This window comes from Toxorhynchites rutilus, chromosome 3 (genome assembly GCF_029784135.1).
Source record: "Toxorhynchites rutilus septentrionalis strain SRP chromosome 3, ASM2978413v1, whole genome shotgun sequence".
Taxonomy (NCBI): Eukaryota; Metazoa; Arthropoda; class Insecta; order Diptera; family Culicidae; genus Toxorhynchites; species Toxorhynchites rutilus.
In genome coordinates, this window is record NC_073746.1 from 145558829 (window position 1) to 145586614 (window position 27786).

Genomic DNA, 27786 nt, shown 5'->3' on the forward strand with positions numbered 1-27786 from the left:
ATGTGTTATGGTGCGTTTATACTAAATAGAAATTGACTGATTTGTTTGTTTCTTTGTTTTTAAGAGGCTTTAAACTTTGCAGTTCATTCGCCTCTAATTGACTGATTTAAAATTTGCATTCTTTTTATCAGTGCACTGACTAATGCAGGGATGCCAGATATTATGACATTTCTCCACCACCTTTTAGTAAAATGCCAAAATCCCGTAAATTAAATTAACCAATAGAAACCTACTTCTCCATTGTGCTTGATTATCTTTTTCTCAGTTCCAGTCTCACATTTTTATATTAATATGTATATATTCTCCCTGACAGCTGCACAATATCGGATGTCGGATTTTTTTGTTGATAATAATATATCCTGTCTGTCTGAGTATGGAGTGTTACAAGTAACCCAGCAAACATTAAATCGCATAACAAGCGTATATATAACATCATATGCCCTAAATTTTGGTTGGCATATAATGCACCTAACTGGCATATGCATGCAAAAGTGGAGGCCATATACATACATGGCAAATGCTTACCGAATTAGTTTGGATGAATATGCAACTTTGACCGACTATAATAGCGATTATGTTCAAATTGAATTTCGATCTAATATGAATATATTCATGAATTGTCAACGCACCTAATATGACTTTTGCCATACTCATATACAATTTATTACAGACATAGAAAAAAAAACCAAATGGAGCAAAATATTTTTGTAAATCTTTTATTATAGCCTCACGAATCGCCAATTTTATATATGAGTATTTATATTTGTAGAAATAATAATTATTAAATTTACTTGTGTTGGGAGTGGATTATAAATGTTCAAAATGGCACAGATTGATGTTTGGTGAAAACTGATCCGATGTGGGCTCGAACTCCTGTCGTCTGGATTATCATCCACCAGCTATCTCGCGCGGCTATCTGAAATTTAATTCAACAGCGGTTAAAACTCATACATATGATTCGATATGATATAACCTAATACATTCTATGCAGTAGGATCAGTCATTCCTGGTTTCCGAGCCATATAAGAGCCACTTTTTTTTAAATTTAATTATTTTATTCTTTCGTATGTGTTCAGACATTGCTGTTATGAAATGAAACTTGTCAATGTTAGAGCATTTCATTGACATTTCAATATGATGTAATATGTTCTTTATTAGGAGCTAATATGATTTACTGTTTCATGATTTTCTTCAGCATGCAACACGATTTACTGCAGTACTGAATCGATTTAAATTATACACTTATACGACACACAAACTGCATCAGCGTAATATACGCATATGATGTGGATTAAATATATTTTATGACAATGTACATCATAATACTGATGTTTGTTATACCGAATTGCGACTTAATTTGATAATGATATATAAAATCGAGTTTTTACATTTTATGCGATTTCAAATATACACGATACATACTTTGATCGATATTATATGCGATTATGATTTATTCTGATTTCTTGTAAGACTTAGCACGTGCAAAATTATACGATTTAATGTTTGCTGGGAATATAGCACCGACGCAAATACCTCCAACACTTATGAAACACCGCTGATAAATTCGTCGCAAGTGCAGTTCCTAAAAGTTGAACTGATATACAAACAGGATACAGTGAAACGCAGTTAATAAAATTCGAAAATTCAATTCAAAAAGCGAACAGTATTTCCCTGCATTGAACGTTCTGAAACAGGCTGCTGTTTTTGTTCTCGTGAGTCCCTGTTTCTGGTGTCTGACATGATTGGCTCAAGGAAAGACGGTGTAACAACCAGACGCGCCAAGTTTGGAGCAGAAGATGGTCTCACCGCGTGTGATGAGATGTCTATCTCACAACTCGCCGACATGCTCTCGTCAAAACTAGAAAGCACGAAAACAGATATTTGTCGGAAGATAGACAACGAGTTGGCCGATGCGAAATCAGAAATCAAATCTGAGCTAAATAATGTACGTGAAGAGTTGCACAAGTCTATCGGTGAACTAAAATCATCTGTTCATCACAACAAGCTAGCAATGAAAACAGCGAATGAAGCAATATCTCGCTCTCGTGCAAGTAACGACTTGATCGTTAGTGGAGTGCCATACTTACAAAGCGAAGATCTAATGATTTAATTCGTCAAATGGTGTCATGGATATCCCGATAACCTCATACCGCTAGTCGATGCTCGCCGCCTTTCAAAATCCGCTTTGACGCCTGGAAAATTTACCATATCTTGCTGCAGTTTGCCATCACCAATCACCGCAACGACTTTTTTGCTAAATATCTGCGGATGAGATTACTCACATTGGAGCAGATTGGATTTAAGTCTCGCAACAGAATATATTTGAACGAAACCCTAACTGCAGCTGACAGGTATTTGAAATCAAAAGCTTCAACTGTGTTGTGGACAACTCTATTTTGCCGCGCTTCGGATACCGTGTTGATCCGTCGCAGCTCAAACCCGCAGGACTCGCGCATGACAGCATGACTGTCATTGAGTGATGCTAAAGATGCGCATACATGTATTTCAATGTGGTTGTCATTTGGTTGTTGGTTACTTTTGTTATTGTTGTGGAGAGAGTCAATTGTTTATCGTCCATCACCAAATGTATCCGTCTAGTATGTAGCAAATAAAATTCGTATTTATTCTTTGTAACCGTGCGCGTTTCAATAACCCTGTCGTGATATTGTCCCAGTGCAAGTCCAGGATACCGCGGTACAAAAAACTGCTAAGAATCAGGGGAAGCTGCAATCCGTGTTCACGAAAAACGAGATCATCTGTGTTAAGAAGACTGCTGATGGGGATCCACATCAATTATTGTCGGAGGATCAGCTGGTGGAGTTTCTACAATCGAATTAAAACCTTTCCAGAAAACGCTCTTTCTCCTATTCCTCTCCTGAAAGTTATAGCCGATCACTCATGATATACCCATCCAAATAAGCGCTCTCTTTCCTTCCTCTCCATCCCTAGCTCTTTCCTATGAATCCCTTCCTAGCTGGAGTTTGTTGCTGTTGGTGCCTGCCGTTGCTGCGGATTGTTTTTGTATTGAGAGCTGTTGAATGAAATACGAGACCGGATTCTTTTTGGATGAGTTCTGTTACTGCCGATTATTGAATTATATATTAATAAAGATGAATTATTACACTTGTTTTTTTCCCGTTCATAATTTTTTTCTTTGCTGTGGTATTTTTGCGTCCACTGCATTATATGGGAAAACATTATTCGTAAGAGATGTTTGTCTTTGGAATTCTCTTTCCAATCATATGAGAAATCAAAAATCATTCACAACATTCAAGACGCAATGCAAAGAATACCTGAATTAAATTGGATTACGATTCCAATACCACAAAAGCAAAAGCAGCAGGTTTCCATTTCCATAGTTTTTATTTTTTAGATTTTCCAAAACAATACTCGGAACTTGACAGTTCAGCATAGTTGTATTGGTGAACCCAAGTGCGAACCCGTGAAACATCTCAGTGCGAACCCAACAGCTTTCGGGTTGAACCTAGTGCGAAACTGGGTTGAAACTGAATGAATAAAAAAACGTTGGTTAAATTTTATCTGTGGAAAAGAGTCAAATATTTGGCTTCGGTCAAACAGTGTATGAGCTCCCTCGAGGTGTACTCGACAGGTACTTCGGACGCCACTTTCCTCTGACGCTCGATACGTCCGAAGTAACAAAGCAATCAAAACAACACGAAATCGCACTTCGGTCATTTTGAGTTTTTTGTTATTTTCGGGTGTAGATACCGTTGCACTTGCACTCGCACGTTGTACTAAAGTGCAATTCAACGAGTGATAACAATAATGATCTACTTTTAGCACGAAGTGCAAGTATTTGGATCGTTGCGCAGTAGTTACATTCACATTTTCATCGTGCAATTTGTCCAATGTACAAAGCGGTCAGTCAAAACGTCCAATGTAACATTTTTCGCTCGGACGCTTCAGTTTCAAACTAAAATCACACAGCAACTATTACGATTGTTTTTTCAGAGTTATTATTGACTGCTATTAGTAAAATTAATGATAAAGATCGATACCTTTTGAAACAATGTTCCGATTTTCAACTTTTCAAACGTGACGGGAAAAATATTTGGCTTCGACCACTTGTATGACCACCCTTACAAGAAAAACAAACTCTGAATGAAAAAATGGCACCCCTAACCGACTGTCGGTAAAACTTAGAAAATAACAGTCGGTGAAATAGTGAGAGTTCACAAAGCGTAGAAATTGTCAAATGCTACAAACAAGGAGAAAATTTTTATCAACATTTTGTGAACGTTGAGTATATATCACAGATACGAGTTTAACGAAAGGTCCAGTGAGAATGAATGAGTGCGCTGCAAACTAGATTTTGAATTCCTCTGAAAGTAGCTACCTATTCTACACATTCGAAGATTTGAGAAAATGAGGTAACCATTGGAAAAAATAGTCGAACATCTGGTTCGAGCAAACGATTTCTATTCTGCTCAATATTGCTACATTCAAAATTTGTACGGATGATTACTAATCTAATTAGTTGGGCATTTTATTTTGTGTTTTGATTTCACTTTTATCTGTTTTCTTTCTAAACGTTCAGCTTCGCATTCCTATGCTTTTCCCCTCCCTGCGTCCAATAGAACTGCAGGCAACTATTATTGCGCTGATTAAGCAAAAGAATCAGAATTTTCGTTCCCGTTGTTTACGCGAAGCTCTGAAACTGATATTTGTTTAGATTCGTTCGGTATACGATGTTTTGTTTTTGTCATCGTCATTCCAGACTTAAATTCCTGAGTGATATAGTCTTGTTTCTTAAGTGAAGACAATAGCTTCCATGGTATTATATTCATGTTCGGGTGCTTAGAAGTGAATCATTCTTACAATACAAAAGTACGTGTCCTTCTAAATATTCGTTTTTCAATTGTTTTTATTTCTCAAAAATTCAGAAATGTTTGACAGACCGAGGTGTCGTGACTGGAGTCCCCTTTCGACGCAACAACTTCGCTTGCGGAGTTTAATTCAAATATCGGGACATAACATCCGATGCGATTATCCAAAATGTTCCGTTTATTTCACGTTGCACACAACCACCATGTCAGCCCCGTTTTATACGAGCGAAAAAATGGATATCCATACCAACATAATATGGCCGGAGATTAACTGCCCCATGATGGTGAAATCGTCTATGCGATGCGTGTGCATCCGCGTATGGCAACAAACAGCATCAGCCTCAGATGGATTACTGACCAAGACGGATGGTCCAGTTGGCGGCGCTGGTGCAGGAGACAAGCAACTGTTCTTTTGGGGGGTGTATTTTTCTGGTTTGGTTCCACTTTCCAGGCGCAGCGAGAAACGATTGAAGGAAAATACATTGGTTTTCCAAATGCACGGAGGATTTTTCACTTCGGCGGATTATATATTAGAACATGATGAGCGGAAAGCTCAGTTTTCTGTGCCTCAATCGAAAACACCAAACGCTGACAGTGACAGCCCGAAAATAAGCTTACTTTCCGAAAATAAGGATCTTCTCTGTGATAATAGTAATAATCGACCTCCCAGTTGGTACTCTTCGAATAGTTTGCTTAATGTAGAAAGTAAGACATCAAAACACGTTAACGACGGGTCTTCAGTTTCAACATCATTCAACTTGCTAGACTTCGATGGTCGCAGTTCCGTACGTACAACGGCCAGTCCGACGCCAACGGAAGCTGAAACCAATCTAAAAATTCGATATTTGTTCATGGAATTTTTCAAATCGGAGGTTAGACCTAGCTACGATGTGAAACGTTTATTAGCTATCCAAGAGCGCCAGCGTCGAATTAAATATGAAAGCGAAAGTGCGAAAGAACTAACCGATCGTATTTGCATGAAAAGCGTGTATTGTCTCAATTTGGAACTGTTCAGTGATAAGCGATTAGTTTATCGTTCCGCCGCATCATCCCATCAGAATCGAGGGGGTATGGGCAGGCAACTGAGCCGATTATTGTACCAGGAGCAAGAACCTTTGAAGCCGGAAATGCTATTGAAAGCGCAGGATCTGCGTCGGCGAATTGAGCTGGCTCGTTTCCGATGTCGAATTTTAGTGCAAGAGAAGGAACGTGTAAAAGGCTGCATACGGCAGTTGCGGCAGAAACTCAATCACATTACAGATATCAACATCGAGAGTGAGTCGACACTAATGGCACAGTATCGGAACTATGGCAAAGAGAAGGAGGGCTTGTATCAGCAGAAGCTTGCGTACGCTAGCGAGAAGGAAAGCTATCGAGATCTCAAGGCAAAAGTGCTGGTGGCTAGACATCGGGTGCTAAGAGGATTGAATGAGATTTATTGCATACAGAAAGTGAGTATTTTGTTCTTAGAACTCACAGTTGAGACATACCACCAATCAACACGAAACCATTTTAATTTCATATTTTTGATTTAACTGACACTTTACCAACTTGTTCGGCACAAGGTAGGATGCCATTTTCTACGGTATTAGTTTTTTAAATACGACCACGACTAATTTTTGAATAGAGCTTATGCAAAAATGGAATTATTTCAGAGAATTTTATTTGATCGAAATGTCGACTACTGTAGAAAAGCTTGAAAATTGGATAACTCAAACTATGTCAGTGAATATCAGAAAGTTTCGACACCAATATGGAAAAAATAAAATTCCGCCAATTAGGAAGTTTACAAAACATATAGGGGAGATGGGGGTTAGACGGACATGTTAAGGAAAACTTCAATTATATCTTTGGAAACTCATGTTTCCAAAAATTTAAAAGCAGTTTCTTACGGTTCAATATACTGGTTTTCGAAATAACTGGCCAAATGTTTTATAAAAATGTGTTTTTCCACGTTTTTAATGAAAATAAAACAAGCCGAAAAGTAGACCATTTTTATCGGTGCAGGTATAATGGACATGTAGTGGGGGGGGATATGGACAGGTTCATAATATACGAAGCGTAGAGGTTAATCGCTCGCGAGAGGAATAATTTCACTCTCTCTCAGTGTTTGTGCGTCCAGTAACTGAAATAGAACAAAAAGGGAAAGCAACATAAAAAAGATTTCAATATTCTTCCCTTCACTTTCCATCATGCATTTTCATCATAATTTAAATTTACCACTTACGAATAAATTTACTTTTCCGTACATACCTAATATCGCTTCTCTGTCAACTCACAAACTGAAATATAACCATCAGCGAATTCAATTTTGCAATTAAACCACTCAAAATGCTTAATATCGAAGCCGCAAATATTACATCCACATGCGGAATCATGTTCAACTTTCGGTTTTTGTTTCTCTATTCCACTTTTGATCAGTATTCATTGTCATAGGATGGTTTAAATATTATAGAATAGCATGTAGAAGGGTTTCCCATCAATAGAAATTTGAAATTCATAGTGCAACTATACAAATCAACCACCTGTCAATCATACCCCCACTGTCCGTCTTACCCACGGCTCCCCTATTTGATTAGCTTCACTCTCTGTAGGGTTTTTAGTATATGTTGTTTGCTTTTGCCTGTAGGTGTCTGTAAACAGTTATGTGTCATAAATCACTGCTGAAAAGCACATGGTTGTATTGAGAAGAATGTTTCATGTCTGCAAGAAATCTGAGAAGGTCTTGGGCATGATAAAATGAGCTTTATGATGATGCTCGGCTTTGTCCGGAATTCTAAATCTGAGCTCGATGAAACTTTGTAAGATATACTTTGTCGTTGGTTTTGACTAGTCTTTGAACAAGGTTACAAGAAGGCTGCTGATGGATCTGAATTGGGCGTTCTTTTATAAAAAGGTCGATCTTGTCGAATCGGGTTTCGAAACGGTGTGGGGATCGATTCACTACTTAAATCGGTACCAATGTATCGATTTTTGAAAAAAAAAAAGCTCTTTTTCGATTTATCTGCTTATTCTATATTCAAACAGAGAAATCAAATTTCATATTTCTATTCAAACATCAAAAGCATTCTGTTTCGTTCTCAGCATGGAAGCCACACCCACAGGGCATTCATCTTGTGCCGTCTGGCAGTTAATTGTGTCGACTAGTTGCGAAACCGGCCAACTCCACAAGTTTGAGAAATTGTTTTTTTGGGTTTATCAGACCTTAGATACATTTTTCCAGTTATTGGTAGTGAGAAACAGCAACAATATCGATCAATCTATCTATCTATCTTCTTCTATATATAAGAATGGATTTCTGTCTGTCTGTCTGATTCTTATGGACTCGGAAACTACTGTACCGATCAACATGAAAATTGGTATGTAGGGTTTTTTGGGGTCGGGGGAGGTTTTTATGACACTTCGAGACTACTCCTCCTCTTTAAGGGGGAGCTGCCATACAAATGAAACATAAATGTCTGCATAACTCAATAATTTATCAAGCAAACAGAACCAAATTTGGCATGAGAAGGTTTTAGGAGGCAAGAAACGTTTCTTAGGTGGTTTGAAACTCCTCCTCCTCTCTTAAGGGGGGGGGGGGGGAATAACTCGAGAATCAATCAAGCAAACTTAACCAAAATTGTGCATATGAGGTTTCAGAGGGAGGGGGGAGGGGTTTGCATAACTCGAGAAATAATCAAGTAAATTGAACCAAAATTTGCATATGGAAGTTTTAGGGAACAATAAATGTTTCTATGGTACCTCGACAAACCTACCCGCTCTCTAAGGGCAAGGGGGCTGCAATACGAATGAAATACAAACTTCTGCATGAATCGAGAACTGATCAATTAAATGGAGCCCAATTTGGGATGTTAGGGTCTTTGGGTACGTGAAATGTTTCTATGATGGTATGACATCCCTCCTTCCTCTGGAATGGAGAGGTTGTCCCATAAAAATAATACACATATTTCAACCAAACATGACAACTGAAAATTTTCGGAAAACTCTGAAGGAAATGGAAAAATTCGAAAAATTTAATTCGCATATGTTCTACAATTACATATTGACAAGCGTTGTTAGTCTATTTGATGCTTGCGCTAACGAAATTGATCATCGCTCGAAAGTGGAAATAGATTTTAATGTGATCTCCTATATCGTCTTCTATCTATATTAATAAAAATGGATCGCTGATTGTGTTGATAAGAGCAAAACTCGATCTTGCACGAGAATTGTGTCTGAAATTACATTCGAAGATCAATCAATGGACAGTTTTGCGATTGGATCCATGAACGTGCGCTTAATAAGAAAACGTGGATGTGATAACCAAATATAAATTTCGAGCGGGACGAAGTTTGCCGGGCTAGCTAGTTCCCTGTAAAACACGCGTTCGAAAATCTTGATGTGCTGCAAAACCGGTAGCATGATGCTACAGAAAATCGTCTTTCCTGTAAATTTTTATTTTTTAAGTTGGCCGGTTTTGCAACTGGGCGATACAATTGGGAAAGCATTATTAGAAAATTAAACAACCGCCCTAAACTCAGCTGACAATGATCCCATAAAAGCCACCTGTCATTTATTCGAAGCCCATTCTTGATTTTGACGCCAGTTCTAAAAACCAACCAATCTCCTCAGTAACTGCCGCTAGTTCTGTCTGTCAGCATGAGTACAGTAAATCGTAGAAGAAGCGATCCGAAATGCTGACATTATGTTTAAAAAATGTTAGGTGACATTTAGTGAGAAAAAAAATCGATATATACTGAAAAACAAATCTACAAAAAGTTTTTTTAAGATCGAAAGCAAAATAATTGATTTTCTCGAGTACAACAGATCGATCTAAAAAATCGCAAATCAAAATGGAAAAGATCGATCTTCTAAGAATCGATCCAAGATCGCCCAATCCTAATCTGAATGTCAGTTATTGGGATGAAGAAGAGATTCGAGAAGCTTTTGACAATTTTGATATTTATTGGATTTTGGGTGTACCAGTGGAGTTCCCGCAGGCTTAGCACTGGAACAATAATGCTAACAACAAAAGCAACAAGTTTGCTCACTATGATCCGAAAAATGAAGATACTTGGTTAATACTTGGTGTTATTCAAATACTTCGAACACGTATTTCTCACCCTCACTTAACTATTTTTCTGAATAATTTTCCAAGTATTTCCACTAAAACATTATCAATCAATAATATAAAATCACTATCACACACAGTTTTGCTTCGCCTCAAGGCAATGGAGCCACTTTTGCATATGTCGATTAGGTTTATATCTCGGATGAATTTTAGAATGTTTGAATCTCGGATGCATTTTACAAGTCGATCTCGTTCGGGTTACAAAATGCAACATCGTGCTAGTTCCGAGCCCGATTGTGTTCCGGAATAAGGGTGATCAGCTGAAATTTATATACCTAAGCGTTACTAATAGTACTTGGTTGCCAATTTTTCGAATAGTTATAGTTTTGCAAGTATATACAAAAATATGTTTTCAGAAGTAATAAGAAAGTTAGTGTGAAGTACAGTGTTCTATGTCAAGTGAACGGATTCATGCACTGGTTGGTAGAAGGGAGCTTCACAGTATTTAATTTTGAAGATTTATTTTGAATCTCTTTAACTTTTTTTTCTCGGTGTTCATTAGTTTGATAACTGTAATACTATGATATACAACTTCGATAAATACCCCATATCGATTCATGATTAGCGACTATGTTTATATTAAATCAAGACTACTTAGAAGGACCAATGTGGAAATGGTTGTTACATACTAATAAATATTATATTGCCAGAATGATGTGTTCGATCGATATGAATACTTAAACAAAGATGTACAGAATAGCTTTACGGTTTACTTTACTGTTAAAAAAATGCTTTCAAAAGGAATTTCAAAAAACGTGCAAATTTTGAAATGTGAAAATTATTTTACGTTTTCCTAATATGAGTTTACTTGTTTCAAAAATTTTTGGGATATTCCTTTTGTAAACTTTATTTAAAATTTGTCTTTTTTTTCGGTAAAAAAAAATTATTTTCAGTGTGTACTGTTTTCAGAATAACCCAGACCAGAATAACCCGCCTCGGCGTTATAGTTTATTTTCTGAAATGATAGGCCCTTTTCAAAAATCAGTCGTGATAGTATTTTAAAAAAATCGAGGGGCTGTATCCGAGACACGACCGTTTAGGACGTAGGACTACGCAATCTTTTTTTTCTTGAATTTGTTGGTTTATCATTTCGGATGTTATTTGCGTCGAAATTTCATAAATAACTATTTAGTAAAAAGTTCTGGAGACCCTGAAAAGGTTTAATGGCTTACCTGGTTTTGTAGAATCATTTCGAGAAGCAACGATTCTTTCTTGTCGTTGCGAGAACAATACACTAATTGGTCATATGTCGCAAATTGTATCTTTATATCAATGCACGCATTGCACTGAGTATTTAACGATATGCATCTTCCGTGCATTGCCATTCAACGAGCATCAAACACGCGTCTAATAGATGCACACAGTTGCAGCGATAAAAATGAAACATCGCGAGAATGACCGTTTATGAACCATCGTTTCTCGATTCCCGATCAAAGCCATCAACCAAGCTAGGATCTTGATGCATCAGAACAGAGCCGATGCGCATGAGAGCAAGTACGAATGGAAACTAAAAGTATCGAAGGTGTGCTATTCACATGGACAGGAAATGGACAAGTTCCAAGTTTCGCGCAACGAAAACAAGCAACATACACAAAGCCAAACACTGATGACTAAAAGCGACCTATAATCATTTACACTCTTCTCTTTTTCCGCCTGCTTTGCCATGGCTCTTCTAGTGAAATATTCGCTAGTGTTCACAGCTCGAAGAGAAACATAAAACACAAAACGAGCAGAATAAGCGACCTTTGTTGTTTCGGGCACAGAAAAATTCTGAGAATTTTCCTCAGAGAAGACGCAATACTTATACGCTAGCGACAGCTTACTTACTATGTAAGGGTGGAGTTTACTTCGCGAATACTCTCTTTTCGCTAACCCTCTTCGTTGTTTCTATTCTAGCGGCTGCATAAGTTGCCTGTTATTGATAGCTCTGTTCGGGAAAGCACACAAATGGACAGAACAAACGTATGGGGAAATGGGAATGCTTCCAATTTTCATCAATGCAAACCAGACTGTGGAATTGTAATGTATAGCATATCATACAAATCTTAGAAAATATCCGATTCGATAGGTATGCAAATCGTTAAAATCCGTTCGCAGCAAAAATAGTTATAAATGTTAGCTTTATTTCATAAAAACGTAACCTGTTTTCTGATAAGTCGTAGTTCTACGTAGTCCTACGTCAAAAAACAAATACCGTAGAATGGCATCGTATCTAGTGCCGAACATGTTGGCAAAGTTTCAGCTAAATGAAAAATATGAAGTTAAATTGATAAAAAAAATCGTGTTGATTGGTGGAATGCCTAGTTGTTATTTCAACATTTTCGTAACATATCAAATTTAAAGAATAGTTATACAGTTGCAGAGTGTATTATAGTATTTTTTTTTTCGTAGAATAACAACGGTACATGTACGATTAATGATATTACTCTGCCCAATGCTGAGTCCTACACGGATGCAACGCCTGCGCTAGCACTCAGTGTAGCATTAGGATACGTAGCACACACTGTGATGATGTGTTCATCGATACTGAATATCCCTCTAAGGTAAACAAAATACGGCTCTATAAGCAATGCTTTCTATAGCGTTATACTTCTAGGAACCCAATTAAATATGAGGGATCTCGTTCGAAAATGATCGATTGTGTTAAGGTTTTGCCAACGACAGATCGAGAGTAAGTGGGGCTCTAACTCACGCTCATATATATCAAGCGTGTTCGCTGATCAATTTTACTTTTAAATATACTTTATCATTCAATACAGATTCCCGCTCTACTGTCGCTCGGGACCACCAACTAATGCCCTGTTATATGCAGTGTTCCTCCTCAACCAAAACATTTCACAGATAAAATATTATCTCTGCCTCAGCCGTGGCGATCCACGAGCAACCCTATCCAATCTTCACGATATTCTGAATGTGCCCTCGATCAACGTTCTGAATAGAGATGTAGAGGATCCTTTCCAGGCCATTCAAACGGCTATGTCGGGCTCGTCATCCGTAGATCTGAACGTACCGATTGCCTTCAACCAGCTCACGATTACGAATTTAAGACCTAGCAAATCAGCTTCGAGGTAAATAGAATTAAATTATTTTTTTAACGCAACATTTAAAGCACTTCCGTTTCAAGGATATCGCGATCAGTCGACAATTACGCCGAAACGACCGACGGGAAGCGCAAAGGAAAGTTTGCTTCGGATCCCATTTTAGCCCAAGGACAACTACAAGTGACTGGTTTTGATAAGAACAAAAACTTTTAGTTGAATGCACGGTTTATCGAGGCGCTTTAAAAAAATTTGGGCCAATTGTAAATGTTTGTGAACGCATCAGTGGGTAAAGTGTTATCGAATTTATTTATGGGAACTATTTATTCGAAAACAAGCATTCAAAATTTTGGAAGGTTATGTAAATATGGAGATGTATTAAATATAAAAAAATGACAAATCGGCGTTCACGCGTGTTTATTATCAAATTATAAAAATTGAAAATTACATGAATTTGTCATGAACTGCACGGACTACGATCTATACAAACTGCGAGTAACAATCTCTCTTCTCCACAAACTACTGTTGGATTGAATCTGGATCAGATAAGTGAGTTACTCTTAACAGTTGTTCTGTGTACAAATCGCAGCAAGATTTTTTTTTCTCGAGAATGAATGTCTCTATGGTCTCTATGGTACACGCAGCCACTCACTTCGGTCAATGCAAGAACAAAATTAAAAAAAAGGAAGACACGTGTGATTTTTTTTTTTTTTTTTAACTAACAAGTTTTCTTTATTATTTCAATTATACAACGTATCCGATAGCACGATAACAGTTTCCATTTTCCATTTTCCATCAAACTAAAATCTACAATTTAAAGGGGAGAGGGGAGCCGTTTTCCCGCGGCTTTCTCGGGGTTAGTTCACATACACACTTCGCATTTACACACAACTCAAATATCCACTCAAACACAAAGGCCCAGACAATATCAACCTAACTTAAACGACACCTAAATATTTGGTTCGTTTTGAAAGCTCCAAGATTCAATCATACACAAACACTTTCAACCTAACAGTATGAAAACTGATACGAAGTATGAAAGTTGCTCGTCCGTTCAACACCGTAGCAAAATGGAAACTGAGCTCATTCACTTATAGCCTTAGAAAAACTGATATGGAAATCAAAACCTAAACTCTCATCTTCTGGCCTTGAAAAAGGCCATTTGAATGCCATTGCTGCCTAGAGGCGAATGAACTTCACAGTTTAAAGCATTTTAAAAACAAAAAAGGAAGCCTTTGCTCCCGCCGACTGATTATCAACTGGATAACTGTTGCATCGTGGATGAGGGAACTGTGGTTGACTAGGGCAAACCCATTATGTATATGGTTACGATTCCATCTCTTAGATTGGGAGGTGTACAATTGGAGCTTTCAAAACGAACCAAATATTTAGGTGTCGTGCTCGATCAAAAACTTAGTTGAAACGACCAACAGTAGTATGCAATATCTAAAGCCCATAATGTTTGCATTTAAATAAATGGACAAAATATGCCGATTTTTCATGGGTTTACCTTCACACGCACTAACAAAACTACCCATGCAGCATCAATCATAGTAACCCATGAGCAAGCAGAAAAAAAATGACAGCTGTATCAGTCGAACTTTATTCGTGTTGTGGAAAACAGTGAAGCTACTCCGTTAAGAAAGAATTGTGCGCGCTCAGAGAACGGTACACCGTCGCGTCGAAAACGGACATCGTGCGGCACTTTGTGGACACCGGATGCGCCCGTTCCGGCATCCATAATATCTTGGCACTATTGGACAACAATCAGAGCATCGAAAGAAAGACCGGTTCTGGACGGCCGACGACGCTGAGCGACAAGAAGCTCCAAAGGATGCTGAAGAGAAAGATAGAGGGCAAATTGGCTACATCGCTGCGTGCACTTGACCGGGAGTTCGGTGCAACCAGCCGAACAGTGAAAAAGTACCTGGTGAACATGGACATACGCGTAATGAAGCGGAAGTCCCGTCCACTGATTTCAGATCCGCAGGCTATGACGCAGCGGCAGCGGCTGAATATGATGGTCAAGTCGATTTTCCCGGCGAATTGCGGCGTGGCGGTGGTGATGGACGACGAGACCTATCTCACCCTGGATGACAACGTCTGGCATGACGTCTGGCTATCTCACCCTGGATGACAACGTCTGGCATGACACTTCGTATTTTACTTCCCCCACGAAGGAAGTGAGCCCCGAAGTGGAGTTTATTTCACACACCAAGTTCCCCAAGGTGCTGCTGTGGCTGACAATCAGTGAGAAGGGGATGTCAAAGCCGCTTATCTTTAGCTCTGGACTGGTCGTGAACGGGAAAATTTATAGTACAAAGTGCCTGCCGGAAGTTGCGTCGTTCATCATGGAATACCATAAGGGCTAAAACGCGGTTTTCTGGCTGGATCTGGCGACAGCTCACTACTCGAAGCGATCGTTAGAGAAGATGGAGCGGCTAAATATCGATGTGGTACCCAAGTCGGCGAATTTTGCTCGTCTCGACAGTGACTGAAACCGAGACTAGACGAGACGAATTGCTCGTCTCGTTTTCTGGAAAAAGGCCCATAGTCCAGTTAGCGAATCACTTCTGTATATGACGGGTTGACGAATGTCTTAAGCGAGTGTCTTCCGGGCTGCGCGCACAGGGGCAATTGTACAGCGAAACATGATATCCATACTAGGAGGATGGCAGCGATTATCACGCGAGGATTTGTTGAGATCGACATTACATCGCATCACAAACATGAAACGAATATTTCATATTAATAATCTTCATGACTCGTGTTCATACTTTTCCAATGACTCAATTCCTTCTATGGTATATTGAGCAGTAGAACTAATACGACTTGATTGTAATAGCAACGCAAACGAAGAAGCTACTTCTCCCGATGCCTTAGAATAAGACTAATAATAAGCAACTTCATGATTTCATGTGTATTTTACCTCAAAATATCTCGAAATCGTAAGTATTTTCAACTTATTTTTTGTTTCTAACCCATAAACTTCTTCTGTACGAGCATTATACTACTGCGACCATTAGTCATACCATTAGCGACCATTTCTCATCCGTTGCAAGATCATGAATCCATTGGTGATTGATAACTTCGAAAATCTACTAACTGACTCCTCAGTCAAGTTTTATGTCTTTATACCATGAGTACCTTACCCATGAAGTGCACCCTTCACCAGGCATCTCCAGCCAAGTTTGCTTCCCATACTTTTGCAATTCCCCTGTCATTTTTTATCTGTTCATGCGACAAAAAATCCATGGAATCCCAGTAATCTACGCTCCGATTTGATTCTGCCAATATTTTCGGCAGAATTTGGGAATGATAGATCTGATAAAATTATCTTTACTGACGGTTCATTCATAAATGGGTCCACTAGCTTCGACATCTTCAATGAAAATTCCAGAGCCTCATAAACTCAGAGATCCTTGTTCCGTGTATGTCGCTGAGCTGGGTGCGATATACTATGCTCTAGGGATCATTGAAACACTACCCATCGACCACTATTTCATTTATCAGACAGTCTCAGCTCAATAGAGGCAATCCGCCCAATGAAAGTTGATAAACGCTCATCTTATTTCCTAACAAGAATAAGACATCTATTAAGTTTTTTGGTCGAAAAAATATTCAAGATTACCTTAGCATGGGTTCCCTCTCATTGCTCGATTCCGGTGAATGAGAAAGCGGACTCGCTAGCTAAGGTGGGCGCTTCAGAAGGCACACTTTTTGAAAGGCAAATTGCTTATAATGATTTTTTTCACATTCCTCGTCAGCACACACTCGTAAGTTGGCAGCGCATGTGGAATGAAGATGAATTCGGTCGTTGGTTACACACGATTATCCCTAAGATCTCAACGAGTCCATGGTTCAAGGGATTGAATGTAGGTCGTGATTTCATTCGCGTGATATCTCGACTTATGTCCAATCACTAAAACCTAAAGGCGCATCTCTATCGCATTGGACTCGCAGCAAACAATCTTTGTGATTGTGGCGACGGCTACCACGACATCGAGCATGTTGTATGGTCGTGTATCCGGTTTAATGCTGCCCGCTCTCAGCTCACCAGAGCATTGAGGGCACAAGGCAGACAATCGGATATCCCCGTCCGGGATATCTTAGGTAGCCGTGATTCTGATCTTCTGCTTCATCTATACCTGTTCCTCAGAAATGCCGATGTCAACGTTTAATGATGTTTCCTTCGTTGTGTCCCTGTTTCATATCCCTCCTATCCGATCTATAAACTTTTACTTATTCGCGGCAATACATACACACACTCTTTACAAACACACGGCCGGAAGGTTGTACAGTCCATTATCATTCAACAAGAGCCAAAGGTTGTACCGCTCATGACAACTCTACACGAGCTGATGATTGCGCCGGCTAGTGACCATTCTATCCTGGATTCCCCGAGTCGAGAAGGGGATATAGACTAGTACAGACTAGTGGGCGTTGCTGATTAATGGTCAGCTGCATCAAAATAGGAAGTATCCTGTGTCGGGCGAACGTAGAGAGCATTGCAGAATGCAACATCCCAATTATGAGAACACTTGTAATACTAACCTAGAGCCAACCACGAGTAATCGGTTACATATTACTAACATAGTTGTAAGGCAAACATTGCCGAAATATTGAACTTCCGGCCCTGTCAGGCTGACGCCATATGAGCCTTAATAAAAATATACATTCTGGAAAAAAAATTAATTTGATCTATTGTAGTGCACTCCAGTTTGCTATGTATGCAGTGTCAGTTCGTTCCATCACTCAGGGAATAAGTGATAGTCGCACCAAGACTTTGTAATCCCCCCACGAAGGTATGACTTCCTTTATGAAGTTCATTACCTTACCAAATCTCGTTGGGCGTAAAGAATGCCCTTTTCAAGAATCCACAGTCTTCGCTAAATCAGTGTACTGCATGGACACAGTAAATGTTCCGAAGTTTCAGCTTAGAAATTGCAGAAACGATAGTTATCATCTGCCAGTTTTCCGTTTTTTTTAAATGATGCCTGCTCGGACAGTGTTCAGTCAATAGACCGGTTAATGTACTCAAATGTACCTTATTCAAGCTGAGTAGGTTGCGTGTTATTCTGTTACAAGGTGTAATGAATAATTTGGATTGTCTTGGTATTGATAGTGTCCTCCAGTTGGCTTCAATCATTGATATTTCCCAGGTTTTGAGCTCAGATTTCATGCATGATGTAGATAATCCACAAAATGGCTCAGGCCCGACGAATTTAGTTTAGTTAGATCTTAATCTTGCTAAGAGATCGGCTTTTTCATTACCTTCTATACCGCAGTGACCAGGCACCCAGTATAGATTAACTTCGTTAGTAGCAGCTAGTTGGTTTAAGGATAGAACATGCCCAAACTAGCTTTGACTGACATGTGTATGCTTTTACTGTATTAAGAGCTGCTTGGGCACCCATTTCTGCTTCAAGTTGCACATATTGGTGCAAGGGTAGAAGGTATAAAAGAGCATCTAGGGCTTTGGAGGGTGCGCTGGGCATTGCTCCAGTTATTGATAAGCATGCCAGACGTTGTAGTTTATCGAGCTTTTTCTAAGCTGATATTTGTGTAGTTTTAGGCCACCACACTAGCGAAGCATATGTTAGTCTGGGTCTCCCAATTACCAAGTAAATTCAGTGAATCATTCTCGGTTTTAATTCCCACTTTTTCCCGAATATACTACTATGACTCCAGAGCGCAGTCTGGGCTTCAGATATTGCATACTCAAGTTTACCGTTCCAATTTAGTTTTTGGTCAAGCATGACACCTAAATATTTGGTTCGTTTTGAAAGCTCCAATTGTACACCTCCCAATCTAAGAGGTGGAATCTTATACTTTCTTTTTCTGGTAAATTGAATTATGGCTGTTTTTAAAGGATTAACACTAAGTACTTCCAAGTTGCACCATTTGAGTGTGTAGTTAAGGGCTGTTTGCATTCTATTGGAAATAGTATACTCATATTTACCCCTCACTAAGATGATTATGTCATTAGCAAAACCAATGACGTCGTATCCTAAATTAGCTAGGTTATTAAGAAGATCGCTTTATTTATAGAGTTGTAGGATGCTTTGTCAAGTGCTCCCTCAATATCAAGAAAAGCTGTAAGTGAGATTTATTTAGCATCAAGACTTCTCTATTTTTGAAATTAACGTGTGAAACGCTGTTTCAGTTGATTTATTTGCTTGGTAGGCAAATTGAAATTTGTTCAATGGTCTCCTGTTCAAATATGATGATTTGATATGTAGATCAATGACCTTTTCCATCATGTTTAAGATGACAGATGTTAGACTAATTGGTTTATACGCTCTAGAAGTCTTCCTGTCACGATCTCCTGAAGTTTGGAATGATAACTATCCCAATTTGTTTTTCTCGGATCTCTGAATTGTTCGATCAAAAGATCGCCAGAATTATAATTAAACATTATATGTTTATGATCAGATAGAGATTCTTCATTCGACACATACCAATTTTTTATCTTATCTGATAGTTTAGAACTGCAGAGTATTAGATCAAAAACTTCTTGTCTAATAGAGTTAACAAATGTTGGGTCGTTTCCTTGGTTACAAATGTTAATATACAGGGTTTTCCATTTCGGGCTTCCGAAAGTATACAGCCCTGCGCTGACAACCGTTTGACATAGCTGTCAACCAAAGCGTCATATCGTTAGTTGAATGTCTGCCATTTTACAATATGGATCGTTTTAGCATCGCACAACGTGTTAATTTTGTTAAATTATACTATAAAAATGATGAAAAACCGGCAAATGTTTTTCGAGCATTACGGACGGATTTTGGTCGTCATGGACGGCCAACAGAGCACACAATCGCTAATGTAGTGCGTAAATTCGAACAAACTGGATCCGTAGCGGATATTGTGAAACCTGTGCATCATCGTAATGTGCGTTCGGCCGAAAATATCGCTGCTGTTGCTGCCAGTGTGGAGGATGACCCGAATGTTTCGATTCCACGGCGTGCTCAGCAATTGGGCTTGTCAAACACATCATTGTGGCGAATTTTGCATTTGAACTTGCACCTACATCCATATAAAGTCCAACTGGTACAAAAATTAGAGCGTGGTGACCATGGAATGCGTCGGGCATACGTCGATTGGGTGAACGAACAACAGCAGCAAAATGCTGAATTTTCGCATCAAATTTTCTTCAGCGATGAGGCACATTTCGAGCTCGGTGGCTATGTGAAAACCCAAAATTTCCGTATATGGGGCTCAGAAAATCCACACGTGATTGTTGAGGGGCCATTGCATCTGCCAAAAGTCACTGTTTGGTGCGCATTATGGTCTGGTGGAGTCATCGGGCCGTATTTCTTTGAAAATGAGGACGGCGAGACGGTAACTGTGAATGGTGAGCGCTATGGCCGCATGTTAACCGATTTTTTTTGCCACAAATTGAAGATATGGATACGGATGACATGTGGTTTCAGCAGGACGGCGTCACGTGCCAACAACACGACCGAACATGGCCATATTGCGAACGAAATTTGAGGGACGCATAATTTTGCGTTTTGGTGATGCCAATTGGCCGTCCAGATCATGCGATTTGAACCCGCTAGACTTTTTTTTTGTGGGGTTATGAGAAAGCCCGTGTCTATGCCAACTCTCTGCAAACTCTTGAACATTTGAAAGACAACATTCGTGAAGTTATGACCGAGATACCGCCCCATATGTGCCGAAAAGTCATCGAAAATTACCTGTTCCGGATCAAGGAGTGCGAGGAAGCCCTAGGTGGACATTTGAATGATGTTGTATTTCACACATAATGGCATAAACCAAACTTTAATTTGAAATAAAAGTTTCATCGAAATTCGAATTCTAAGTGTTTTATTTCAATTTACTTTCGGTTCTGCCATACAAATTAAACAGAAATTTCTACATTACTCGGGAATTAATCATGCAAATGAAACTGAATTTAGCATGCGGAGGTTTTAGGGTGCAATGAATGTTTTTGCGGCGGTAGACACTCCACCCTCCTCTCTAAGAGGGAGCTACCATACAATCAGATCAACCAATGAACAGTTCTGCGATTGGACCCATGAACTTGCTCATAGTAAGAAAACGTGAATGTTTGAAGGTATTGATAACAAAAAACAAATTTTGGGCGGGACGAAGTTTGCCGGGTCAGCTAGTCCCGTATAAAAATGTCTGCTCTTGACGCAGTTTGTGTGCTATCACAGAGAAGCTTACATTCTTGTGTAGAGATTCCTCGAATCCTAGAATTATAGAACCAAGTCTCTTGAATAAGAGCCACATCCAAATTTTCGTGAATGAACCTTCTGCAAAGGCCGTCTGCTTCTGGCCAGCATTTTGTTCGTCTCCATTATTCAGGGAGAGGCTTCCGGAACCCGAAAAGCTTATTAGGATTGTTCATGTTAGTCTCACGAGTTGCGCGGTAAAGAAGGTCAGCTACATCAGTGACCCGCTTAATGCAGTAAGGGCAGAAAATACTGTGGAGGGCCCCCGGTGCTACACAGGCCTCATAAACTTCATATTCAATGTAATCAATGACGATTTATTTTTTTTTGTTTACCGATCCACATATACTTCATCTACCATTCTCTGATTACACCCCTTTTCTTTTTTTTTTGTTCGTTATAAACCGTTTGACAGTTTTGAGTACATATAACAAACGGCCCTTTTCAGGACAACTATTTAGAGTTTCAAAAGAGTTAAGCTAACCGATTTCTGAACAGTGAAAAGAATTACATTAAAAAAAACAACTGTTCTGAACAATCACAGTCCTACGTCAAACTTCCGCCCGTGCCCCTTGGTTCAGACCCTTCTACTTTTTTTCTGAATTCATTTTTCACCTGTGAAACATCTTTTTTTAATTTTTGAATCATTTTCATCCAATGACCCTTGGTGACTGCCGATATCCATTGTTTTTAATCTTAATATTTATCATTGGGAATGCATTGAGAAAAAACGGCCTGTTCGGAATAGTTTGCGCTCATAAATAATGATGGTAAATTTGATCATTGTTATTTATTATTTATATGTATTGTATTATTATCCAGATTTTGTGTATTTTTCAAATAAAACAACATTTCATTTTCTTTTAACACAATTTTACGATATATCTATTCAACAATATTTATATTTAGAGCTTAGATTATTAACCTGTCCACAAACAAATCTACAAATATTACAAATTTCTTACTTACTGTTTACTTTCATTCTTATTTCATCCATTTGTCTCCTTACTTGTTATTTAATATTACTATGTATATATTTTCGCTCTTAATATTTTCCATTTTTATATATTTTATAATCTGCTTTATTTTTTGTTTTTTTTTTTTGTAAATGTATGTATATCATTTTTTGCATCTTCTCTAGATCATACACTTACCCGATAAATTTACGCTATTTTCACCATTTTTCCTTCATTCTCGTTATGCTCTCACGTTAGTGTGTATATTTGTGAATCTGTTTTATTTTATTTCCTGGCAATTGTACATATAGAGGAAAGTGTAACATTGAACTCTCTTTGAGAAAGAACAAAGTGAGATAGCAACGAATAGAACTAATGAAAGAAAAAAATATATATATATATAAGAAAAGGAATGAATGCTTACTCGTGTGATCTAAAATCAATGAATGAACGATCGTATGTGGGAGGGGTTGCGTTCTAGAGGTGTGTCACATACTAGTTAATACCAGTTAAATTTACATGTGAATAATGTACAAATAATGTTTCGCTCGCACTTGCCACTCAGCAGCAGTAGCTGTTCGGGAAGCAAATACGTTAAATTGCATAAATGTGTGTGTGTGTGTGTTCGTGTACTAATTAAATTAAATTTAATATTCATAAATATTATCATTTCAATTACGTTTTTAACTTCGATTTTTTTTCTTGTATTTTCTCTGTGTATGTTTCTTAAAATAGCTTTTTTCTCTGTCACTCCCAACATCCAACGTTCAATTCGACATTGACGTTGTTTTGTTTGTAACGTGTTTTTTAATGATATTTCGATCTTAATAAATGTAATTTGTAGTATTAATTAATTCAATAATTTATTTCTGATTCTTAGCGTTCTTTTTTGTATGCTATAATAATATGAAATAGGTTGTGTATACATGATCAGTAAATACAGAGCGTTTGTTGAATAAATCTTAGTGAGTTGCATTCTAAACTTAACTAAGTATGTCTCTCTGTGTCAGCACACGTGTGAGTGTTTGCGTAAATTGTGTGAATGTGCATGGATGACTTCTTGTTCTACAATTTGGTGTTCCTGTGTTCGATCGCAGCAACCTACGACGGGAGTAGCAGACTATCTATTTTTTTCGACAAATGTCCGTGAGTGATTTCAACCGTATTGCTGAAGGTAGATCCAAATACGCAATAAATTTTTCCTATGCATTGCAATAACCGAAAAGCATAACACAAGTTTGAAGAGAAATCTACTTTTCTGCTCGGGTATATTACGTACCTTCCAAAATATAATTTAGTGCCTGGCTCTCTTCTGAATACTTTGTTTTTATCCATTCGTGAAGATTCAGATCGAATATGCACCACGCAGTTTATGTTCAATGAAATTTTTTACACAAACATGTTTACGAACAGCGAACAGTGTAGTACAATTTGCAGAACTTTGGTACTAGAATAAATCTCGTGAGATTGACAAAAAAAAGCTACCGTAACTCACCCTAACTCTGCGCACTTTCGTGTTTCGTGTTTCGTGACTAAATACACCAATTAACTATTGGTTGTGCGTATTAATACTGTTGAATAGTTAGATTGTTCTTTGTCTTTGTTATCACCCGATAATTCACCGAAAAAAATTGAGTAGTACAGGAAAAAATATTAAAAACAAATCTGACATCACTTAAAATGTCATATTTTTGTTCCTGTTAGCATCGACGCTAAGACGCAACGAATTCTTTCTTCTCCCCAAATTAACGAAAAATGTATTGCAGATCCGAAATTTATCAGTGAATTTTAAATGTTTTGTATCCGAATGTGACTTATTTGAAATGATTAAAACAAATCAACTTTCAGAAAAAGAGGATTTATAACGTGCAGAATCAGGTTGTTAATGTTTCGTTTATGGATGAAACAAGGTTGACCATGGGAAAATCTACACTATTCCCGTCAGATGACAACGAAAAGTTCTTCAAAACGTCGATCAATGAAATATCAAAGAACCCCAGAAAGTACTCACCGTACACAACTGAAACTGAATGGTAACGTGGAACGCCCCTAGAAAGCATTCAGTTTTCCGAAAGGAAGAGGAAAAAAGCATTGTCCAGTGAGTAACCATGGCATGTAGAGCAGGGCTTCGGATTGATACGAAACGTTTGAAGAAGTCCGTGGCATATATTTAGTACTAATGATATAGTTTCAAGACCGCATTAACTGTTTTGTGATATGGTGCATATATTTTGGTTACAAAATGGTTCAAACTTTGAAAAGTCTCAACTGCGCAGAATATAAAGGAGTTACGGTAGTTGTGCTCGTTCAGGAATAGTATTTATGGACCCATATACATAGTGCATGGAAGTCCTTACAAAAAAACTTTAAAACTTTTCCATTATATCACTGACTCAATTGTATCAAAATAAACACAATATTGCATTTCCTTCTCTAAGAAACCGTTATCCATGACAATACGTCCAGAAATGATGTCTCTATACATTGATGATCTTGTCTGAAGCAAATAATTTCAGTTCGGCGATTCATTGAAGTTATAACAAAATTGATAATACCCGAACAATATTCGATCAGTTCAAAATAATTCTGATGAAATGCATTTTTGTGTTCTGGTCATTCCTGTATCTCCACAACATTAATTGTCGGTCGATTTACAGACATCACACTCAAAAGACAAAGCGATTATCCAACTGTTCATCAATTGCTTCCCCATCGCGCTTTTATCCATTGTGATCCGAAAACTTAAGCGTTTGATTTCTAAAAAAACTAAACGAGATTTCTATTGTTAGTATTCAACTGATCTGTGCTCCATGCCACGGTGTCCTAACTTGGGATAGTATTCTTATTGATTTGTTATTCTAACAATTTTTCCGACTTACAAATGTAAGTGTTTAGATTACGCGATACATACCCATTCATTTTACATCTCAAAATATAACAGACCGAGACAAATAGTCTAGAAATTTACATACGCTGTTTTACAGAATCGTTCCAGCAATATTTGCTGTTCACTGTTCCATTCTGTTATTATGGTATCTTTTATGTGCTGTAATATAAATAAGTAGCAAATTTAAATGAATACTTGATATCGTTCGCCTGTAATTAGTGCAAGCAAATCATCCAGAACTATTGGTCTCTTTAAATCTACAATTATGCTCCGGAATGTCAACATATTCCACGATCGCACAATTAAGTGGTGAATGCAAGCTGAATCAAATACTAGATGTGACTTACTGAAACGTATACGTTTTCTCCAATGCACAATTGAACTTCTTGATAAGAGTGACTCTTCCCAAGAAGATCGAAGACTTCAATCAAAAGTGATAATTTGGAACCGTGACAGCTTCAATCGTGGAATTACGTTTTCCAATATTGTATTTTGAACCATATAGATAAACCCATTTGTATGCACAATAAGACACTTTACAGACGTTTAGTTGACTCGTCTCATAAAATATGTATAGCAAATAAACAGGTTCACAACCATTTGTCAAACGATACAAACAGTCGGATTATACACACACAAAAAAGAAAACTGTACTCTTCATCAGTATAGAGATATAGTTACCACAGATATTTCTAGATTGCTATCGTCATCCGACGACACGAACTCATCTAGACTGCAATCACTGTTGGTCGTAAGGAGGATTTCACTAGCATACGAATCTCCATCATCGTGGGTTCCAGTATTGTTTTCATCGCCGCCGCCGCCTCCACCGGCGAACGTACTGGACATATTATGCTTCGATCGAATTGCTCTTCCATTGTATTGCGCCTCAACTACCGTCTTGTTATTGCTACCGCCAACATTCACGCCTGCCAATGGCTCGCAAGACGAAAGAGGATCAACCTCTTCGCTTAGTAGCGGATCACTACAGTTGCTATGTTTGCTGTTCTCGTCTGGCAGCATTTCGCCTTCGCTTCCAAGAACGTCAACGACAACATTATTGTTATGCTCTTCCGCCCCGGCATTGTAATCATAGTCATCTGGTTCATCCTCTTCAAGATCTTCCTCGTCAGAGTGCTCGAAGAAGTGTGAATACAGAAAACGATGCTTCTCTCGTTGATGCGAATCATACAACTGACGACTGCTGCGACGACGAACAAGACCGGTGGTAGTGTCACTGCAACTACTGTCGGTTGAGGCGCAAGCGATTGGTCACTTGCTGTCGCGGGAAACTCGTCTCCGTCGACCCTCTGTGGTGGGGTCTAGGCCTGAAAAGAAAGAAAAACGTTTGGACATGTAATCAGGTTGTACAAAAACAATCAAAAGTGCATGCATCCAATTGTTGTTTCCATCTTTTGAATCGATACAGCAATCGTTTAATGATTGCATCACAGAACGAAGCGTGATCTTGATTCGATCCGTGAGTGAACAATGTATTTCTCTATTATATTATTCCATTTGGCTTTACATCTCAAATAAATTGCACGTTTATATGTTTTGGTTTTCAATGAATGTTGGAGATTTTATTTTCTTCTTCTTCTTCTTTTTGGCTTTAAGAGGCTCTAAGGCAGTATTTTAGTTTAAAAATTTGAAAAAATAAATTTAAAAATCCTTCATGAACCAATTAAAATAATTTTTCAATTTTACTATTTTAAAAATTCGGGAAACGTTCTAAACCGCAGTTTTTCCTCCAAACGGCCGCCATTTTGTCAAAACACATGTTTTTGATTTGTCCGAGATTCATGCGATAGCGGCATCTTTACTGATTCAGAATCTGTTCGATTTTTTGTTCCAGATAACCAGAAGGGCTTAAATCGTGTACGCCATGGCACAACTTTTTTTTTAACCCTCTTACTGCATTAGCTTGTAGCTACAGGGCGGACTCGATTATATAAAGTCACGGATTTATTTTCAATGTATATAATCGAACCCTGTAAATAATCGAGTCATTTTGTTTTTCTTTTAATCGTTTTTTTATGTAAATATTTTTCGTTTTTTGAAAATAAAAGAAGAATTTAATTTTATCACCTTAAAGTCATAACATACCCTTCTCATATGCAAAAACCGAATTCATTCGGGAGGTGATAGAGGGTCATAATCGATGAAAAAAATCCTTTACGCATATGTTCGAATTTCAACAATGGCAGAGTTATAGAACTTTTTGTTCGTTTTTGTACTCTATTGCCTCAAACTGACGCTACATTGAAAAGTTAGCTACAGAAGACGATTCTGTTGCTTCCATTAGAAAGATGAAAAAAATAAGTACAGGACATAGTTGTGAAACATCTAAATTAGTTGATTTAAATATCATTTTGGAAGTGAAAAACTTAGTAATTTTTAATGTGTTATTAGTAATTTTATTCTAAAAATTCATATTCAACATGGTTGTTTCTATCAACTAAATTACAGCTCTCTAACCGCTTTACAATTTGTTCTTTGACACCCAACTTCTATCTATCTTAATTTCTCTGCAATATCGATATAAACAATTACTGGTGAAAATTCAAGCAAAATCTTCAAAAATCATAATTTTTACCCTACTGCACATATAATAACCACTTAAATTTCACCTTAACGTTAAAAGGTTACATTTTTACTTAAAATAAGTCATATTTGAAATGCAAAACAATTTTTTTTTTCAAATTGTATATCAGCAATTCCAAATGAAATCGTCCTAAAAATGC

At 38.0% G+C, this 27786-nt stretch overlaps 2 protein-coding genes across 9 annotated transcripts in view; one reads left to right on the top strand and one right to left on the bottom strand.

Moving 5' to 3' along the window:
- Positions 1 to 4189: 4189 nt before the first annotated feature.
- Positions 4190 to 13405, top strand: LOC129776123 (UV radiation resistance-associated gene protein). 4 transcript variants are annotated; one of them, XM_055781551.1, is made up of 6 exons: positions 4190 to 4391; positions 4905 to 6298; positions 12349 to 12500; positions 12554 to 12628; positions 12717 to 13025; positions 13082 to 13405. In XM_055781551.1, exons 2-6 carry the CDS (start codon positions 4907 to 4909, stop codon positions 13209 to 13211), a joined length of 2058 nt encoding a protein of 685 aa, XP_055637526.1. In that variant the 5' UTR covers positions 4190 to 4391; positions 4905 to 4906; the 3' UTR covers positions 13212 to 13405. The 4 variants fall into 4 exon arrangements, with proteins under 4 accessions (XP_055637526.1, XP_055637527.1, XP_055637528.1 ...); XM_055781552.1 differs by lacking the exon at positions 4190 to 4391 and adding an exon at positions 4630 to 4848; XM_055781553.1 differs by lacking the exon at positions 4190 to 4391 and adding an exon at positions 4630 to 4824.
- Positions 13406 to 21974: 8569 nt separating this feature from the next.
- LOC129775450 (serine-rich adhesin for platelets) overlaps positions 21975 to 27786 on the bottom strand; it is a 41243-nt gene continuing 35431 nt past the window's right edge. For all 5 annotated transcript variants that reach the window (XM_055780215.1, XM_055780217.1, XM_055780220.1 and 2 more), the window contains one exon: positions 21975 to 26370. In XM_055780215.1, coding sequence (XP_055636190.1) covers positions 26315 to 26370 — 56 coding nt within the window. In that variant the 3' untranslated portion in view covers positions 21975 to 26314. The remainder of the gene's footprint in view (positions 26371 to 27786) is intronic.

What these genes read in the sequence shown, in the direction of transcription:
- LOC129776123 (XM_055781551.1), top strand. Translation starts at nt 4,907, where the DNA reads ATGTTTGACAGACCGAGGTGTCGTGACTGGAGTCCCCTTTCGACGCAA. An exon ending in TTGCCAACGACAGATCGAGA is followed by an intron (nt 12,629 to 12,716) that starts GTAAGTGGGGCT and finishes CATTCAATACAG; the next exon opens with ATTCCCGCTCTACTGTCGCT. An exon ending in CCTAGCAAATCAGCTTCGAG is followed by an intron (nt 13,026 to 13,081) that starts GTAAATAGAATT and finishes TTCCGTTTCAAG; the next exon opens with GATATCGCGATCAGTCGACA.